The following is an 18543-nucleotide window of genomic DNA, read 5'->3' on the forward strand; positions in this document are numbered from 1 at the left end:
AGAGATGGAAAAAAAGAGGAAAGGAAGCAAAGGGAGAGCGGACCCAGAAAGGGAAAAGTAAAAACAGAGAGAAGGAAAATGAAAGAATGATAAAAGGAGGGGAGAGAAAGGAAAGGATTCAGGCTGAGCACTGTAGTTGGCCATTATCTGGAGCCTCTCGAACAGGTCTAGCTGTGTCCTGGGGGGTGAGGTGTGATCTGATAGCTGAATTGCAGCAACTCCACTGTGTGAAGCAGGACACCCCACCCCCCACTTTCCGGGAAATCTCCTGCTTTATTTCCAATGAGGTGACTCAGACGGCGGGGGGGGAAGGGAGCAGAACAGAAACTTTACACACTGTGTTTCCTTTCAAGTCTCTTGCATCAGTTCCGTGCGTCATTGCTGAGAACTCTCTTCCTGGTCGATCGGTGTTTTCCCAGCTCTCAGCCCTAAAACTGTGAGTGAGCTTCCTGAAAGCCCAGAGACTGTCTTACCTGGCCCGAACTCGGAGTAAGTGCAAGATGCTGAGAGGTTTGTTGAAAGCGAGGAGCCTGCTCCCAGCCAGAGTCACTGGTAGATCTCCCACTAATATCTGCAGCCAAGCTTCCTGGCAGAAAACAACCCCTCGGCGATCACTGTGTACCAGAGTGAACCAGGACGCCGCTGTTAAAGCAACAGACTCAACTTTGCGGACAAGCGCACCTGAAGTGGGTAAGGATCATCGATCGAGTCAGTTTCCAGTTACATTTCTAAAATGGAAACAAAGTGCTGGAAATACTGGCAGTATCTGTGGAGAGGGAAACAGATTTTTCATCAGAACTGAGAAAAGTTAGAATTGGGGGAAATGGGGGGGGTGGTTGAAAAGGGATAAAGGGAAGGTCTGTAATAGGGCGAAAGTGGAATTGGGACAGGTAAAGAAACTGCCTGGTGGATGAATGAATGAATAGCAGAATGGTGAGCAGCTGACGTCCAAGAGCAAAACAAGAGAGTCAAATCAAAACCAGCAAAGGAAACAAAATGGGGGCAGAGATTACAATCTGAAATTGTTGAACTCAATGTTGAGTAAATGCCTCGTCAAAAGATGTGGTGCTGTTCCTCGAGCTTAGGCTGAGCTTCATTGGAACAGTATAGGAGGCTGAGCACAGAGAGGTCACAGAGGGAGTGGGGTGGAGAATTACAATGACAGGGGACCAGAAGCTCGCTGTCACACTTGTGGACTGAATGGCGGTGTCCTGCAATCTGTGTTTGGTCTCCCCAGTGTAGAGGAGACCATATTGTGAGCAGCGAAGAGATTGAAAGAAGTTCAAGTAAATCATTGCTTCACCTGGAAGGAGTGTTTGGGGCCTTGGACAGTGAGGAGATAAAAGGGCAATGTTGCATCTCCTGCACTTGCATAGAAAGGTGCCATGGGAAAGGAAGGGTGTGTTGGGGGTAACTGAGGACTGGACCAGGGTGTCACAGAGGGAACAGCCTATTCCGAATACTGAAAGGGGAGGGAAGAGGAAGATGTGTTTGGTGGTGGCATCACGCTGGAGGTGGTGGAAGTAGTGGAGGATGATCCATTGAATGTGGAGGCTGATGGAGTGGAAGATTAAATTCTACCTCTTTCTGCTGGGACTATATCATTGGTGTGTCTCCAATGCCTTTCATTTAGAGGGCCCATCCTTTCCAGTTCTATTGCATTTACCTGCAGGTACATGGATACTGGATACTGGAGTGTAACTCGTAATTGTTAAAAGGAATAGTGGTAAGGAGAAAGTGTTTTGACAAAACACTTTATAATTGGCAAAAGAGCCAGGGTTGTTTTCTATTCGTTCATGAGATGTGAGTGTTGTTGGAAAGGCCAGCATTTATTGCCCATTCCTAACTGCCCTTGAGAAGGTGGTGGTGAGCTGCCTTCTTGAACCGCTGCGGTCCATGTGAGGTAGGTACACCCACAGTGCTGTTAGGAAGGGAGTTCCATGATTTTGATCCAGCGACAGTGAAGGAACAGCGATATAGTTCCAAGTCAGGATGGTGTGTGGCTTGGAGGGGAACTTGCAGGCAGTGGTATAAAAACAAAAAATGCTGGAAATACTCAACTGGTCTGGCAGCATCTGTGGAGAGAGAAGCAGTGTTAATGTTTCAGGTCAGTGACCTTTCATCAGAACTGGTCATCTATGTGTGTGTGTGTGGGTTGCCAATCCACCAGAGATTGATCTCCTGAACTCTGCTGCAAGAAACCCAGGAGGAAAAGCATAGGGTCACTGACCTGAAATGTTAACTCTGCTTCTCTCTCCACAGATGCTGTCAGATCTGCTGAGTATTTCCAGCAGTTTTTTGTTTTTATTATTTCCAGCATCTGCAGTATTTTGCTTTTATTACTGCAGGTGGTGGTGTTCCCATGTATCTGTTACCCTTGTCCTTCTAGGTGGTAGAGGTCACTGGTTTGGAAGGTGCTGTCGAAGGAGTCTTGATGAGTTGCTGCAGTGCATCTTGTAGATGGTACACACTGCTGCCACTGTGTGTCAGTGGTGGAGGGAGTGAATATTTAAGGTGGTGGATGTGGAGTGCCAATCAAGCAGGCTGATTTGTCCTGGATGAGGTCGAGCTTCTTGAGTGTGGTTGGAGCTGCACTCATCCAGGCAAGTCGAGAATAGTCCATCACACTCCTGACTTAGACCTCACAGATGGTGGACAGGCTTTTTGGGGCGTCTACATTGAAAACTTTTTTTTACACAGCCAGTTGTTTTGATCTGGAACACACTGCCTAAAAGGCAGTGGAAGCAGATTCAGCAATATCTTCCAAAAGGGAATTGGGTAAATCCATGGCAGGGAAACATTTTCAGGGCTATGGGGAAAGAGCAGGGGAGTGGGACTAATTGGATAGCTCTCTCAAAGAGTTGGCGCAGGCATGATCGGCCCATAAGCCTCCTTCTGTGGTGTAGCATTCTGTGAGCACTGAGTTTATTTAACAGCATTTGTCTAGTATGTGGAAGTAATCTAATCTGGCAGAGAAAATATAATTTTATTGTTTTCTTCAGTTTTGTTTTATTAAGGATGGTAATGGCAAACAGGCGAGGTGTGAAAGTAGCTGCCAATATCTCACCAAACTGGCCAGTCTTCATTTATAAGCCTGGGCATGAGATTTGGCTGACTCGGATGTCCAGTTATTTTCATGTGTGCAGTTGAATAACGGGAGATATTAGAGATGAGCCTAATCCAGTTCTTGTCTGCCATCCCCAACAAACAAACACACACACACACACTCTCTCTCTCTCTCTCACACACAAACACCATTAGTGGCCAGGTATATTCACCCTTGGGAGGCACCACATTCCCAATTAGAAAGCAAACAGTCTTTTTGTTGCCCAATTACCCAGTCAAACCGCCTTTTGTCCCCATGTCCAAAAATAATTAATAAATGAAAGTGATTTTTTGATGACCCTATGCTTTTCCTCCTGGGTTACTTGCAGCAGAGTTCAAGAGATTAATCTCTGGTGGACTGGCAACACACACACACACGTTGACAACCATACAGACACATGCACGCACAGACAGGCATACAGCTGCGGGCACACACACACATATATACAGACACAGAAGTACACACAAATACACATGCAAATACACACACACACACAAACAACCACTTACATAAAGACATACACAAACACATGCAGACAGACACAAACACAGATGTACAAACACACACACACACACAACCACATGCGAACACACACATACAAACACACCCAAACCATAGAGGGATCGCTGAATAACGATTAGGAACAGGAGGCCAGACTGATTTCCTTCCCCAGCCCCAGAGGCACTGCACCTGGTTATAGAGCAGTCACTGCCACAGTGTAAGCATAGACTGCGGTTCAGATCTAGAGTTTCCCTGGTGTGACTGGGGCATTGACACAGGGTACCCATTCACCACTGAGCCACTGAAGTGATGATACATTGGTTTTAAATCCAAGTTTTTTCCAGACAATGCCTGAAATCTAGCCAGTCAAGTCTGCTCCATTTGTCCATTATCAGCTCGTCAGCCTATTATGCCAAAACTGGGAGTCTTGGCTGCTGGCTCAAAGCCTCAGTTCAGCCATATGTGGATTGGAGAATTACAGCCCCATCACCGACCCATATTTGCATCTAGTGAGGCTTAATACCCATAACGATTTTCACTGTCTTACAAACCTAAAATCAATGACAGACTGGAAAAAAATCCACAGCTTCAACTGACACTTCACCTGCTGAGTCATTTCCTGTACCATGAACCTCTGGAGGTATTGCTAAGCTGTAGTGCTTGAGAATATGACAACTTGTACAAAGAGCATATTTATAGTACACCCAAAGCATTCGGCTTAAAGCCTGAGTTTCGACCCTGCCCTGAATGTGCCCTGGAACACTGGAAAATACGACTAAAATGGCATATACCCAACCCAACTTCCCCAGAGCTGGATTATAACCCTTCCCTTTGTCCCATTCCCACTCTCCCTCCTTTTTCCCCTTTCCTCTTTCCTCCCTCTCCCTATCTACCCCACCCCCACCCCCACCCCACCTTTCCCCTCTCTCTACCTCCCCCTTTCCAGCTCTCTCTCCCAACCTCCTCTCTGTCCCTATTTACCCCACTTCCCCTTTCCCCTCTCTATCTCCCTCTTTCCAGCTCTCTCTCCCTATCTCCTCCCTTTCACTATCTTCCCTCATTTCCCTTTCACCCCCTGCCCCCCACTTCATTATGGAGAAAAATCTTTAGATTCTGCCTGGGATAGTGTGGTTCCCCTGATAGAGAAATACCAATAATTCAGTGATAGGGAATTATTTGCAGGGACACCCAGGAACCTTCCACTTTCCCTGATAGCCAGTCTGCTCCTGTTTATCACCCTGACGTAGGAAGTAGTTTGTTTTCTCCAGTTGTGCAACTTCAGTGACTATAACATTTACTTTGACTATTCAAAACATGTTTATTATAAATTTTAAAAATGCTGAATGGTTGGGTATGCAGTAAAACCTCAGCTTAGCCATGACTGTATAGATGCGACTAAGAAAGCTATTGAATCTGAGGCAGTCCCTATACCCAGTGATCTCCCCCTCCTCCCTCTCTCTATGCTCTGCAGCAATGATTTTCTGTTGCTGTCTGTTCCAAACAAAAGTGATAGTTTCATTATAAATTACCAAGCAGTTTTTGCATAAAAAACAATAGATGAATTGTTTAAGCAGCATGCAGGATCCATAAACTATGACTGAACTTCAACTAAACTTTGCTGATTGAAGCAGGATGAGACTTGTGTAAGCATAATTAAGCCGAGGGATGGGCATTGTATATATGGTGAATTTATTTCAACATTCTTTAAACTGAGGTGATTGCCTCATCTTTTTAATGGGAAATGGCTGACATATTAAACAGCACATGATATGTCTCATGCAGATAATATGCAAGCATCTTGAACTCCCATTGAATTGACTGAATTATTGCCTGTTTTCTTAACTACTGGTACTCTCGGGGCTAAATCTTCCCAGCCCATTGGCAACGGGCTGGGAGGCGGGACTGCTGGCAAATGGTGGGGGAAGGTATTGGGAGGGGAGCCCGATGTCGTCCCACTGCCATGCCATAGTGCCAGTGGTGGAAATGTTGCCGGCTTGGCTGCCCATCGGGTGGCCAATTGAGCCACTTATGTTTCCAAATAAGGGATACTTCCTTTCTCCATGGGTATTTTGCCTATTTCAGGAGGTCCCACTGCCCAGTGAAGCCTGGTGGCCCCCTAGCGGGCTTTTGGGGAGGTGGGGTGCTCCCTCCTTTATGGGGACTCCATGGGCCACAGAGGGGACCCCCCAGTACCAATTGGCCACCCTCGTGGCAATGATGCTGTCAGTGTTCCATCACCACCCATCCCTGATCTCCCGGGCCAGGCTGCCAAGTGTTGGCTTGCCGCAACATACCACAACTCTCTTCAAGGGACCCCTGCCATTGAGGCACCCTCTCCCTGGAGCTGCAGTAACAGCAATGGCCACAACTAACGGTGGCACTGCTGAGCTCTTGGGTCGGACTTCTGTCCTTAATTGGTCAGCAGCCCCAACAGCGAGTGGCCTGTCAATTGGCTGCTGCGGGCAATATACGGTCCTGGGTCCCGCCGCCCGCCGAAGCGGAGTCATCTCTCAGCGCGTGGCAAAATTCAGCCCTTTGGAGTTGGTGGGTTATGTATGGTATATTACTGGTAGGAGGATCAGTAACCAGAGGACTGTGATGTAAAATAATTAGCAAAAAAGCCATAGCGAAGATGAAGATAATTTTTTTTTCATTTGTTATGATCTGGAATACAATGCCTAAAAGGATGATGGGAATAGATTCAACAGTAATTTTGAAAAGGGAGTTGGATCTTGACTTAAAAAGAAAAAAAAATTGCAGGGCTACAGAGAAAGATGGTGTGGGACTATTGGGATAACTCTTTCAGAGAGCCAGCACAGGCAGGATGGGCCGAATGGTCTCCTTCAGTGCTGAATGATTCTATGATTCAAAATGAGCAAAATATAACAATTTTTAGGAAGGCCGATCTCTTCATTAAGATAAATTATTGTAATTGGTTATTTGATCTCCCAAGCACCTTTGTCACCTTCAGGCTCCACTATTCCAATGCTCTCTTAGCCACCCTCCCATCTTCCACCCTCTGTAAACTGGGGAAGTTTGGTTCCTCCATCTCTCAGCCTTTTCTTGAGCTCCATGACCAGGGAGTTTGACCTGCTCAACTGCCCTGTGCCTTTCTTCGATATCTGGCCAACATAGTTCAGAGTTCAGAAGCAGAGTTTGGCCTCGAAACCCAGTGCCTGTCTGGAACCCAGGACAATGACGCTGGTCCCAATGGATCCCCAGATGGGTTCAGCCCATGATGGGCGGTGGGGTGGGGGGCAGGAGTGGAAGTCTCTCTTGCTGCCTGCCTCTCTTCCAGGATCTTGTCCGTGCCTGGGAAGCCTCAGAGAAGGAGCATGTGGTGCCCATAGGTACTCTTGGGACCTTCCACAACCCATGGGTTCTGGAGGCTGTAACATGTCCCATAAGTGTCAGAAATGACCCTCAAGAACACAAGAAATAGGAGCAGGAGTAGACCATATGGCCCATCGAGCCTGCTCCGCCATTCAATACGATCATGGCTGATCTTGGGCTTCAATTCCACTTTCCTGCCCGCTCCCCATATCCCTTGATTCCTTCCGAGACCAAAAATCTATCTATCCCAGCCTTAAATGTATTCAACGATGGATCAGATTTAATTAATGAGCTTGCTTTGTGTTGCTTCAAGTATATAAGTTTTATTTTGCCCATTTGTTTGTTTGTGATATTAGCGGAGTGCTAAAAGGGGCCCTTGTGATGCTGAATTTTGTCAGGTGACACAGCGGCAACTCAGTGATTGGTCCAATCAACAAAGGCCCAGAAGCCCCAGCACCAGCTGCAGTTAGGAGTCAGGTTTTGTGACTGACAGCAGGAGGGGGGTGGGGGGAGGGTGTGGGGAAATCAGAGACACAGGGTGAAATTTTAAGGGACTTGTGTCGACAGGCTGGGAAGCGGGTGCAGACAAAATGGTGTGGCGTGGCATCGAGCAGCGTGCCCGAAGTTGTCATGCTCCCGTGCCATTTGTCCACGGCGGACACTGTGGGAAGTCTGCCATTAAGTGCCACTTAAGGGCCGCCTCCTGCTTCCTCTGGCATTTAGCCAATGTTGGAGGGGCCTACTGCCACATGAAGACACTGCCAGATGAGACCTGGTGGCTTCCTAGTGGGCTCGATGGGAGGGCCTTCTTGATCGGGCACCCTGTGACCCACGTATGGTGCCTTCAGCAGCAAGGGCTCCCCCGTCCTTGCTGAAAAACCACCCTCTCACCCACAGCAATGACCCCACTCACCCTCCCGGGGCCTGCCTGAGTGGCCCCAGCGAGCCCTACCCCACTTAACTTAATTCTGGGCCATCCTCCAAGGCTGCTGCTCTGGCCCTCCTGCAGTACCAGGAGTGGCCACCCGCTCCCAGCAGCGGTGCTGGGACGGCTGACAGCATCTGTGGAGAGAGAAGCAGAGTTAACGTTTCAGGTCAGTGACCTTCACTGACCTGAAATGTTATCTCTGCTTCTCTCTCCACTGATGCTGCCAGACTTGCTGAGTATTTCCAGCGCTTTCTGTTTTTATTTATTATTTATTATTAACTTACGTAAGGTTATTGCAAACTGTAATGGAAGAAATTGTACTATATATGGTTGTTCTGCCTAACTTTAGTTATAACAGCACTTATATTTCTTAAAGCCTGCTCTGCGTACAAACTTCAAGGTCGAATACCTTCAGCATTAGATAAACGGTTTCTGTTGTGGAGCGGACGCTTCAAAAGGGAGGAGGATATACCAGAAATGGTTTCGTAAGTAAACATTTAACTTTTTACTAAACCAGCAGCTCTGTACATCTAATTATTTTTAGCCATCCTTATTGGTTATCTACGTGTTTGTACCAAAATGGTCACATTCCTGAAATAACGCAGGAGAATAAGAGATTCCATGTTTGGACCATGGGAACTTGGTTGATTTTTAAGATGGACGCAACTGTTTATCTGTTTATTGGGGAATGGAGTGTTGGCTTTGCTTTCTGTGGGAAGATAGCTGGGTTTTGATTAATCCTCGATCTGATTCTCCTCTCACTGTATTATTGCTGTGACCAGACCTTCCCAGAGCTCTGTTCACTGTCATTAACCACTATTCTTTACTGTAATTTGATTGAAAACTGAGAATGCAAGGTGAATTTAAAATAAGCAGGCTTTGTGCCTGATCGGTCTAGAAAATAAATAAACCCTAACTGTTAACAAGACAGCGGATAGGCTATTGAAGCCCATGCAGGTACTCTGGTAGCTTAGTGTCTGGTTTGATCGAATTATTTTGAAACTGCATTTTAAAAATTAATTGTAGACAAGTGTTACAGATAAACAGTGTTCAGTTTTTTTGAACAGAACATGTTTTTGTCACTAAATCATGAAACAAGTTTCTGACAGTATAGCTCCAGTGAGGAGCAGTACTCATGGGCAGTGCATCTTAGGAAATTGTGGATGGTCAGGCCATAATTTCAGGATGAGCTGCCTGGGAGTACTGGATTGTGGGATCACTCCTAACCTAACCAGTATTGCGACCAGGTGAGGAAAGGGTCTCAGGCTCTCCTTTTGCCCTTTCTCTGGCTTGACCGCAACAGGGTTTATCTTTTTAACAGTGGTTTAGTTATCACCTCAGTGAGCACTTGCTCCTGTTACTCTGATATATTCACAAATGAACCAATCAGACAGGTTTTCTTGAGTTTAAACAGGAAAGATGTCAGTTTATTAACCTTATCACTCTAAACCGGCTAATATTACTAAAATACGTGACGCGTCCACGCTCACATTCGCATGAGAGGCATACTCACACACAAATAGATTACAGAGGGAGAAAAGCAGAGTTGGGATGTTGGAATAGAGTCCTTAATAACAATGGAATTTAAATACTGAAGTTTAGTCCCAGGGTGCTTATTTAAGTTGTAGTCCTGAAGTCCTCGCTGGGCCACATACAGTTCAGGTTGCTTCTCAGGTTCCGGAAGGCAGAAGTGGGGCTTTATCTGTGTCCCCTGATTGCTGGTGGTGCTGGGCTGTAGGTTTACAACTGAGGCTTCACTGGAAGTTTACTGGAGAGAGAGAGATTGCAGCTCTCTTGCTGGCTTATAGCTACAGTCTCCTTCTGAGGCACAATTCACAAGCTCCAAGAGTTGCATAAGCAGTCATGTGATGTGACCACCTGTTTGTTTGAAGTAGCATCATCTGGAATGATCTTTGAAATTCAGGGCTGTTCCGATATACTTGGTGGGGGGGCGGGGGGTGAGGGGTGGTTGGCTCTGTCACAGTGTCAATGGATTTTGACAACCGTGTTGACAAAACCATTTTAGGTAATTTAATCAGCAAGCACCCCATTATTCTGACTAGACTGAGTAATCACCTTTGTCTCCAGCCAGCCTTTGGCTTCTCATGTGCAAATTGTGTGTGGCCAAGCTGGCTGCTTGCTGTTCTTTTTTTTTGAAGTTATGTGTAGCAATCTGCGTAAAGGTCTCAGGCAAAGTTCCACACGGTGAAATTAATATTCCCATTTGGTATGTGGGGTTTCTGTCACACCAGCAAAAGCAAACAAGACTGCTCAAATATTGGCATGCATCTCTGATTACAATCTGAGCTAGATTATATTCCTGTTGGAATCACTGAAGCTACAACTGGAATGGTGGGCTAGATTTTTGCAACACATTGTGTTAGAATGGGTGTCTGGTGGGTGGAGGGGCACTGTAAAATTCAAGCAGCAGATCTCATGTTTGTTCACTGCAAATGAAATTCTGACTGAAATGCAATTCCAATTTCTTCCACTAGATTGGCTAATGTGCAAATTTATCAGATTTGAATTTATTCATTCCAATTTGTTCATGTGCAGCTTCCTTAGAAATGTTAGGACAGACCAATTGAATCAATCAAAGCACTGAGAAACATTTTCCAGCCACAATTCTTTTCCTTCAGCCAGCTAATTACAGCAGCTAGGCTAAGAAGTGCAGTTTAGAACACAACACGCAGGTAAAATAACATTATAATGGAATTTGCAAATTTACGTAAACTTAAAATCTGCCATCTTCTGATATACACGGATCAATAGTTTTTCTCCTGTGTCTAAACTCTTGGCAGAGACCTGGGACTCAAGTCTGTCCTATCCGAGCCTGCTACAATCTGTTTTGGCCACCCCATACATCCTGGCCCATACTTACTGTGCGCACCCAGAAAACATTCCCCCACCGCCCCCCAGTCCGGTACTAGTCCCCTTGCTGTGTCACTGGGTTATCAGCTCAAGTGTCAGCCTGAAACCGTTTTTAAGTGCTGATATTGTTTCACTACAGTGCCAACTAATTGAATTCAGACCAGGGCCCCGGCTGGTGGCCCAGGAATATAGCATGGCCTGGGGTGGTTCAGCCTGTATATTTCAATGCTGCCTCCCTCTCAATGCTGCAGCACTCTGGCCTACCCTCCTGTGCCCCCAGATCATGGAAATCTCTCATAGCACTAGCAAACTCCAGGCTCTTTCCTGTGTTTCACCTATTCTGCTGCACATGAGCATTCCCAGTGTCCCAGACCCGTCTGAGCATTTTCCTCTCCCCTACTCCAATGCTGGTAAACCTGAGGACCTGTTTTCTCCAGAGACTAAACGATAAGCAATTCATTAGCTTGTCTGGTTAATCAAAACAAAAATGCCCATTGTGTTAGAAAGTCCATTCATCCCTATCTGTGAAGAGGGAACTGAAGTGCTGTATAGTTAGAAGCCATTTTGTTTAAGTGAAGTAAGGTGCTTCACAGATATGAGCCAGTGTGGTGTGTTCTTTATTTTAGGTAATTATGTAAAGGCACATTTATGGATTGAAATAGGTGAACCCGGCCATAATACCTGTATGCCATGTTCATCTTACTGCAAAATAATGTAGTTTATTGTTTTGTATCAAGCCTCATGCTGAGTGTTTGTGTGGTCCACCTTTTGAGAGGTTGAAGACTGTTGATGTGAAAGACACAAATATCTAGGGGATCTTATTGTTGGATCCCTGAGCTATCATGCAGTTAGGGATAGGCTAGTGCAAGTAAATTCCCTTGGAAGCATGGTGCTCAGACCCATTACTGGAGTGTGAGACATCACTTACCCAAGATTATACCAATGTTAGACCAAAATTTGTAATGCATCCTCCGATTCACCATGAAGAATTAACAAAGCCTTGCGAGATCCGCTAATTATATATAAAATACTTTAATTTATTGGGCATCCAGAATACTCCAGAAATAACATTCCAAATGTCACACTGTTATTGATGCAAAACAATTTCAAGTAAATATCCATTCATTTCATGACAATTACTTCTGACCTGATGCCAAAAATTTCCAAGCGACTGCAATTAATCTTTAGGTTTTCAGGCAGCTCCAAATAACCAGATGCGCCAATTTAAACTACTTCCCCAATAGAACCACATTACCAATGGCCTTAAAGGGGCAGGTCATCTAAACTCAGTTCTGTTTTAGCAGCCAAACGTCATAATTGTGCTCCACTACCCATGAATAGTGAAGCCTTGCAACAAATTTGTATCTTGTCAAACACTGGGCGGAGAGTAGGAATGTATTTTCAAAACGTTGAAGTGACACAACCATTCCTTCCTAGTTAGCTTTCGCAACTACTTTCCAGAAGTCAAATTGCATAGGATTTCAGTATCTGCCCTTTTTATAAAAATGTAGAAGGGAGTGAAATTCAATTTCAGTGGGGGTGCAAAATTGGTGAGAGTAGGTCAGGTGCCAGTTATACACCAAGCCCAATGGAAAGGAAATAGAGCAGAGTGTATAATTGGTGATTGATTTGCTACCACCTGTTTCTATAACATTCAGCTGTGGCTCACATCTGAGTCAGAAGGTTGTGGGTTCATGTCCCACACCAGAGAATTAAGCACAAAACCTATGTTGATATTCCAGTGCAGCACTGAGGGAATGTTGCATTGTTGGAGGAGCCATCTTCCAGGTGAGATATTAAACAGAGTCTCTGTTTGTTTCTCTCAGTTGGGCATAAAAGCCCTGATATCTGGCCAACATTTATCTGTCAGCCAATGCCTAGAACAGATTATCTGGTCATTATCATATTGCTGTTTGTGAAATCTTGCGGCATGCAAATTGGCTGCCATATCCCCTACATTAGGGGCGGCACAGTGGAGCAGTGGTTAGCACCGCAGCCTCACAGCTCGAGCGACCCGGGTTCAATTCTGGGTACTGCCTGTGTGGAGTTTGCAAGTTCTCCCTGTGTCTGTGTGGGTTTCCTCCGAGTGCTCCGGTTTCCTCCCACATGCCAAAGACTTGCAGGTTGATAGGTAAATTGGCCATTATAAATTGCCCCTAGTATAGGTAAGTGGTAGGGAAATATAGGGACAGGTGGGGATGTGGTAGGAATATGGAATTAGTGTAGGATTAGTATAAATGGGTGGTTGATGGTCGGCACAGACTCGGTGGGCCGAAGGGCCTGTTTCAGTGCTGTATCTCTAAATAAAAATAAATAAATTAGAGCAGTGACAATACTTCTGAAGTACTTCATTGGCTGTAAAGCGCTTTGCGATGTCCTGAGTTGTGAAAGACACTGTTGAAGTGCAAGTCCTTTTTTAACAAGATTGTAATAGGTTTAGCATATTGAATAAAAGGTGAAGAACAACTTGTAGCTTTCTGGGAATGGATCAATTGTCACAAAAAGTTGTGATTCAATTTACATATTGAATTAGTTTATGTACAGATTGGGGATATTCTGAAGAGATTAAAAACACATCTATTGTTGAAATGTTTAGATGGGGAAATAGAAGATTGGTGATAGGGTGAGACTGTTTTGAAAGAATGCAGGGTCTAGTGGCAGGACCAGGAGTTCTACTGAGTTAAGTAGATGGGAAGGTTGAGAGTTGCATGGTTGTTGGGTGTATATTTAATTAAGGTGAGTCTGTGCAAACACTGAAACCTACATCACATCTTATTAGTTGGAAATGACCTGGGGACTTGGATGTTTGATGTCGCAGTAGTTCTCCTCTTTTCACATGGAAACCTTTTTGGAAATATTTTCACAGGATTGAAATGCTTTATGCAGCCAGGAACAAAATAAGGGTGAAGATCTGCTACCTAATGATCGGTTTGACCGTTGTGGCCTGCCTAGTAATGGTGATCTCAGGAAAGAAGGTAAGTTCATGGCTGACCTATGTCCAGAGAGACTGCTCAATATACCTGCTGTGTAATCATTTTTATTCCCCCCCCCCCACACAAACCTCCACCCCTTCTCTTCAATAAAGACAAAATTGAGGAGCGTTTATGACATTTTTATGATCTGGTTTCAAGATAGCAATCTCTCTGTGCCACTGTTACCCAAGTTAATCTCTACACTGGGCCTTGATCCCTTTTGTGCTGCTATTAACACAGGGATCCTGGGTATACCTCTCTGTGTTCTTTTTTAAATGCACTTAAATGGTTTCATGGCACTATTCAAAGAAGAGCAAGGCAATTCACCCATCCTGACCAATATTAATCTCTCAATCATCAACTAAAAAACAGATCATCTGGTCATTTATCTCTTTGCTGTTTGTGGGAACTTACAATGTGCAACTTGGCTGCCACATTTCCTACAATACAACAATGACTACACTTCAAAAAATACTTCATTGGGTGTAAAGCGTTTTGAGATGGGATATCGAAAAGATGCTGTATAAATGCAAGTTCTTTATAAGTACTTTGGATTGAAAATAATTATCCTCTGCCCAGCCCCTCCCCAAACATCTAAAATGATGATAGGAAATATTCAATCTGGCTTCAAACCATAATTATACTGCACTCGCTGTGAGGTCCAGTAGATTCAAGCTTACCTCCTGGAGGTGGCCTCACACTTCTTGACTTCTGCACAGTTATAGAACATACCACCTCCAGACTTCTATCACTGGTGCTGTGCCAATCGACATGCAAAAGTGAGAATGTAACTGCCCTGCTAAATAGTGATTTCACAGCTAACAGATGTGAATGACAGCTTTAGGCAAGAATTGTAAAAATAGAAAATCATTAGAAGTTTGGGTAGGGCATTTAAAGAAGAATACAATAACTGCTGGGCTGTACTGTACCAAGTGGAGACATCCCTTTTACACTTCATTTAAATGGTGTGGTCGTCACTAGCTAGGCCAATGTTTATTGCCCATCCCTAATCGCCCGAAAGAAGGTTGTGCCCACAGTGCTGTTTAAGGAGGCAGTTCCAGGTTTTTGACTCAGCAACAATGAAAGAACAATGTGTTCCAAGTCAGGATGATGTGTGAGTTGGAGGGGAACTTTCAGGTTCTGGTGTTCCCACACATCTGCTGCCCTTCTTCTTCTAGGTGGTAGAGGTTGCAGGTTTAGAAGTGGCTGTTGAAGAATTCTTTGCAAGTCACTGCAGTGCATCTTGTAGATGGTACACATTGCAGCCACTGTGCATCGGTGGTGGAAGGAGTGAATGTTTAAGCTGGTGGATAGGGTATCGATCAAGAGGGCTGCTTTTGATTGTTGTCGGAGCTGCATCCATCCAGGCAAGTGGAGAGTATTCTATCACACTACTGACTTGTGCCTTGTAGATGGTGGATAGGCATTGGCGAGCCAGGAGGTGAGTTACTCGCTGCAGAATTACCCAGTCTGTGACCTGGTCTTGTATCTTGTACAGTATTTATACGGCTGGTCCAGTTCAGTTTCTGGTCAATGGTAACCCCCAGGATTTTGATGGTGGGGGATATAGTGGTGGTAATGCCATTGAATGTCAAGGGAAGATGGTTAGATTCTTTCTAGTTGGAGATGGTCATTGCTTGGCACTTGTGTGGCACAAATGTTACTTGCCACCTTTCAGCCCAAGCCTGAATGTTGTCCAGGTCTTGCTGCATGCGGCCGTGGACTGCTTCACTATCTGAGAAGTTGTGAATGGTGCTGAACACTGTGCAATCATCAGCAAACATTCCCACATCTGATATTATGATGGAAGGAAGGTCATTGATAAAGTAGCTGAAAATGATTGGGCCCAGGACACTCCCCTGAGGAACTCCTACTGAGATGAATGACCTCCAACAACCACAACCATCTTCCTTTGTGCTGGGTATGACTCCAACCAGTGGAGAGTTATCCCCCCCCCAATTCTTCTTGTTTTCAATTTTACAAGTGCTTCTTGATGCTAGACACGATCAAATGCTGCCTTGATGTCAAGGACAGTCACTCTCAGCTCACTTCTGGAATTAAACTCATTTATTCATGTTTGGACCAAGACTGCAATAAGATTTGGAGCTGAGTGGTCCTGGCAGAACCCAAACTAAGCATCAGTGAGCAGGTTATTGATGAATAAGTGTTGCTTGATATCACTGCCAGTGACACCTTCCATAGCTTTGCTGATGATCGAGTGTAGAAGGATGGGGCTGTAATTGGCCTGTTTGAATGTTTCCTGCCTTTTTGTGGGCAATTTTCCCCTTTGTTGGATAGATGTTAGTATTGTAACTGTGCTGGAGAAGCTTGGCTAGGGGCGCAGCTAGTTCTGGAGCACAGGTTTTCAGTATGAGTGCCAGGATATTGACAGGACCCGTAGTCTTTGCTGTATCCAATGTGCCCAGCCATTTATTGGTATCATGTGAAGTGATCTAATTAGATTAAGTTTGTCTTCTGTGATGTTTGAGACCTCAGGAGGAGGCTGAGATGGATCATCCATTTGGCACTTTTGGCTGAAGATGGATGCAAATGCCTAGTCTTTTGCACTGACGTGCTGGGCTTCATCATCGTTGAGGATGGGGATGCTTATGGAGCTCCATCCTCCCCTTAGTCATTTAATTATCCATCACCATTTATTACTGGATGTGGCAGGACAGCAGAGATTTGATCTGATACATTGGTCATGGAATGGTTTAGCTCTATCTATAGCATGATGTTTCTGCTGTTCTGCATGCATGTAGTCCTATGTTGTAGCTTCACCAGGTTGACACCTCATTTTTGCTGCTCTTGACATGTCTTCCACACTTCTCATTGAACCAGGATCGATCCTCTGGCTTGATGGTAATGGTAACGTGATGGGAATGCCAGGCCATGAGGTTACAGATTGTGGTGGAATATAGTTCTGTTGCTGCTGATGGCCCAGAAAGCTTCATGCATGCCCAGTTTTGAGCTGGTAGATCTGTTCTGAATCTGTCCCATGTAGCACAGTGGTAGTGCCACACATGATGGATGGTGTCCTCAGTCTCAAGACGGGACTTCATCTCCACAAGGACTGTGCATTGGTCACTGCTACCAATACTGTCATGGACAGATGCATCTTCGGCAGGGAAATTGGTGCGAACAATGTCAAGTAGGTTTTTCCTTTTTGTTGGTTCTCCTATCACCTGTCGTGGGCTCAGTCTGGCAGGTATGTCCTTCAGGACTCGGCCAGCTCAATCAACAGTGTTTGCTACTGAGCCATCTTGGTGATGGACGTTGAAGTCCCCCATCCAGAGTACATTCTGTGCCCTTGCTACCCTCAGTGCTTCTTTCAAGTGGTATTCAACATGGAGAAGCATGGATTCATCAGCTGAGGGAGTGTGATAAGTGGTAATCAGCAGGAGGTTTCCTTGCCCATGTTTGCCCTAATGCCAAGAGCTTCATGTGGTCCAGAATCAATGTTGAGGACTCCAAGGGCATTTGCTCCCGACTGTGTACCACTGTGCTGCCATCTCGTTGGGTCTGCCTTGTTCGTAAAACAGGGTTGGTGATGAAGGAGTCTGTGATGTTGGCTGAAAGGTATGATTCTGTAAGTATGACAATGTCTGGTTGTTGCTTAACTAGCTTATGGGACAACCCTATTAACTTTGGCACAAGTGTCAAGACGTTAGTGAGAAGGACATTGCAGGGTTGACTGGTTGGGTGTTCCTTTGTCTAGTTTAGTGCCTTGGTTGATGCTGCATTGTCCAGCCTTTTTTTTTCATTCTTGTTTTTTGTAGCTGTTTAACACAACTGAGAGGTATGGAAGGCAATTCCAGAGGACAGCTAAGAGTCAACCACATTACATTGGGTCTCGAGATATAAATAGGCCAGACAAACAAAGATGACCAATTTCTTTTCCTAAAGGGTTTTAGTGAACCAGATGGGTTTTTATAGCAATTTGGTGGTTTCATGGTCACCATTACTGGTATTAGCCTTTTTATTGCAGATTTTATTTAATTATTTTTTAATTAATTAATTCCTCAGTGCAATGGTGGGATTATTACTCATCCCTCTGGATTTCTGGTCCAGTAAGATAACTTCTATGCTATTATACCCATGCTGTGCTGGATCGTACCCATTACAGGCATCCTGGGCTACACTGTGCTGTGCTGTACTGTATCAAGTGTAGACATCTTGACAGAGCAACAGACCAGATGAATAGGATCAGTCCAAAAATACTTTAATATCTCTCTACTGGGTCTATAGTTCCCACAAGCAACTATCTAATTGGTTTTAATTTGATGTACTGAAGCAAAATTGAGTGCAATTTATACTGGAAATCCCAAAACGTCAATATCTGGGGACATGTGATGTGGCCAAGTTCTGTTGTGAATATGTTTGACATGATACTAAGAAAGAACAACAGTCCTGGGTGGTTAGGCTGTCATCAGTGTGGATATCACATTGAGTGTGCTGTTTTAAATCCTTTCTCTATCTCAGGAAGAGCAAATGAAATGATTCAGGTATAAATTATGGCACAAATGATGGGAGTGCAAAATGTGGCTGTTATCTTTCAGCTCTGTTATGAATTGGAAATTCTGAATACTGCCTCGATAACAATAAATGAGGGATGGTGGAGAGAGTTGAGAGGTGCCGAGGGAATTGGGACATGGAGGCAGATATAAAATAGCAGGCCAATAAATTTTAATAACTAGACTAGTCTGAGAAGAAGGTGAGCCCCTATGTAATTGAGCAAGGACAAGTAGGAGACTGTAAGTCTGCTAAATCACTGCTTTTGCAGTCTTTTGGCAGCAGGACACTTAAAAATACAGTATCCGATAATCAACACC

At 44.8% G+C, this 18543-nt stretch overlaps 1 protein-coding gene across 1 annotated transcript in view; it reads left to right on the forward strand.

The window, feature by feature from the left end:
* Positions 1-336: 336 nt before the first annotated feature.
* The window catches only part of LOC137377793 (protein FAM162B-like), a 37942-nt gene continuing 19735 nt past the window's right edge, over positions 337-18543 (forward strand). The window contains exons 1-3 of the mRNA XM_068047850.1: positions 337-690; positions 8245-8353; positions 13606-13714. Of these exons, the coding sequence (XP_067903951.1) occupies positions 501-690; positions 8245-8353; positions 13606-13714 (408 nt within the window). The 5' untranslated portion in view covers positions 337-500. The remainder of the gene's footprint in view (positions 691-8244; positions 8354-13605; positions 13715-18543) is intronic.

The sequence above is a fragment of the Heterodontus francisci genome, chromosome 15 (genome assembly GCF_036365525.1).
Source record: "Heterodontus francisci isolate sHetFra1 chromosome 15, sHetFra1.hap1, whole genome shotgun sequence".
In the NCBI taxonomy this organism is placed as follows: Eukaryota; Metazoa; Chordata; class Chondrichthyes; order Heterodontiformes; family Heterodontidae; genus Heterodontus; species Heterodontus francisci.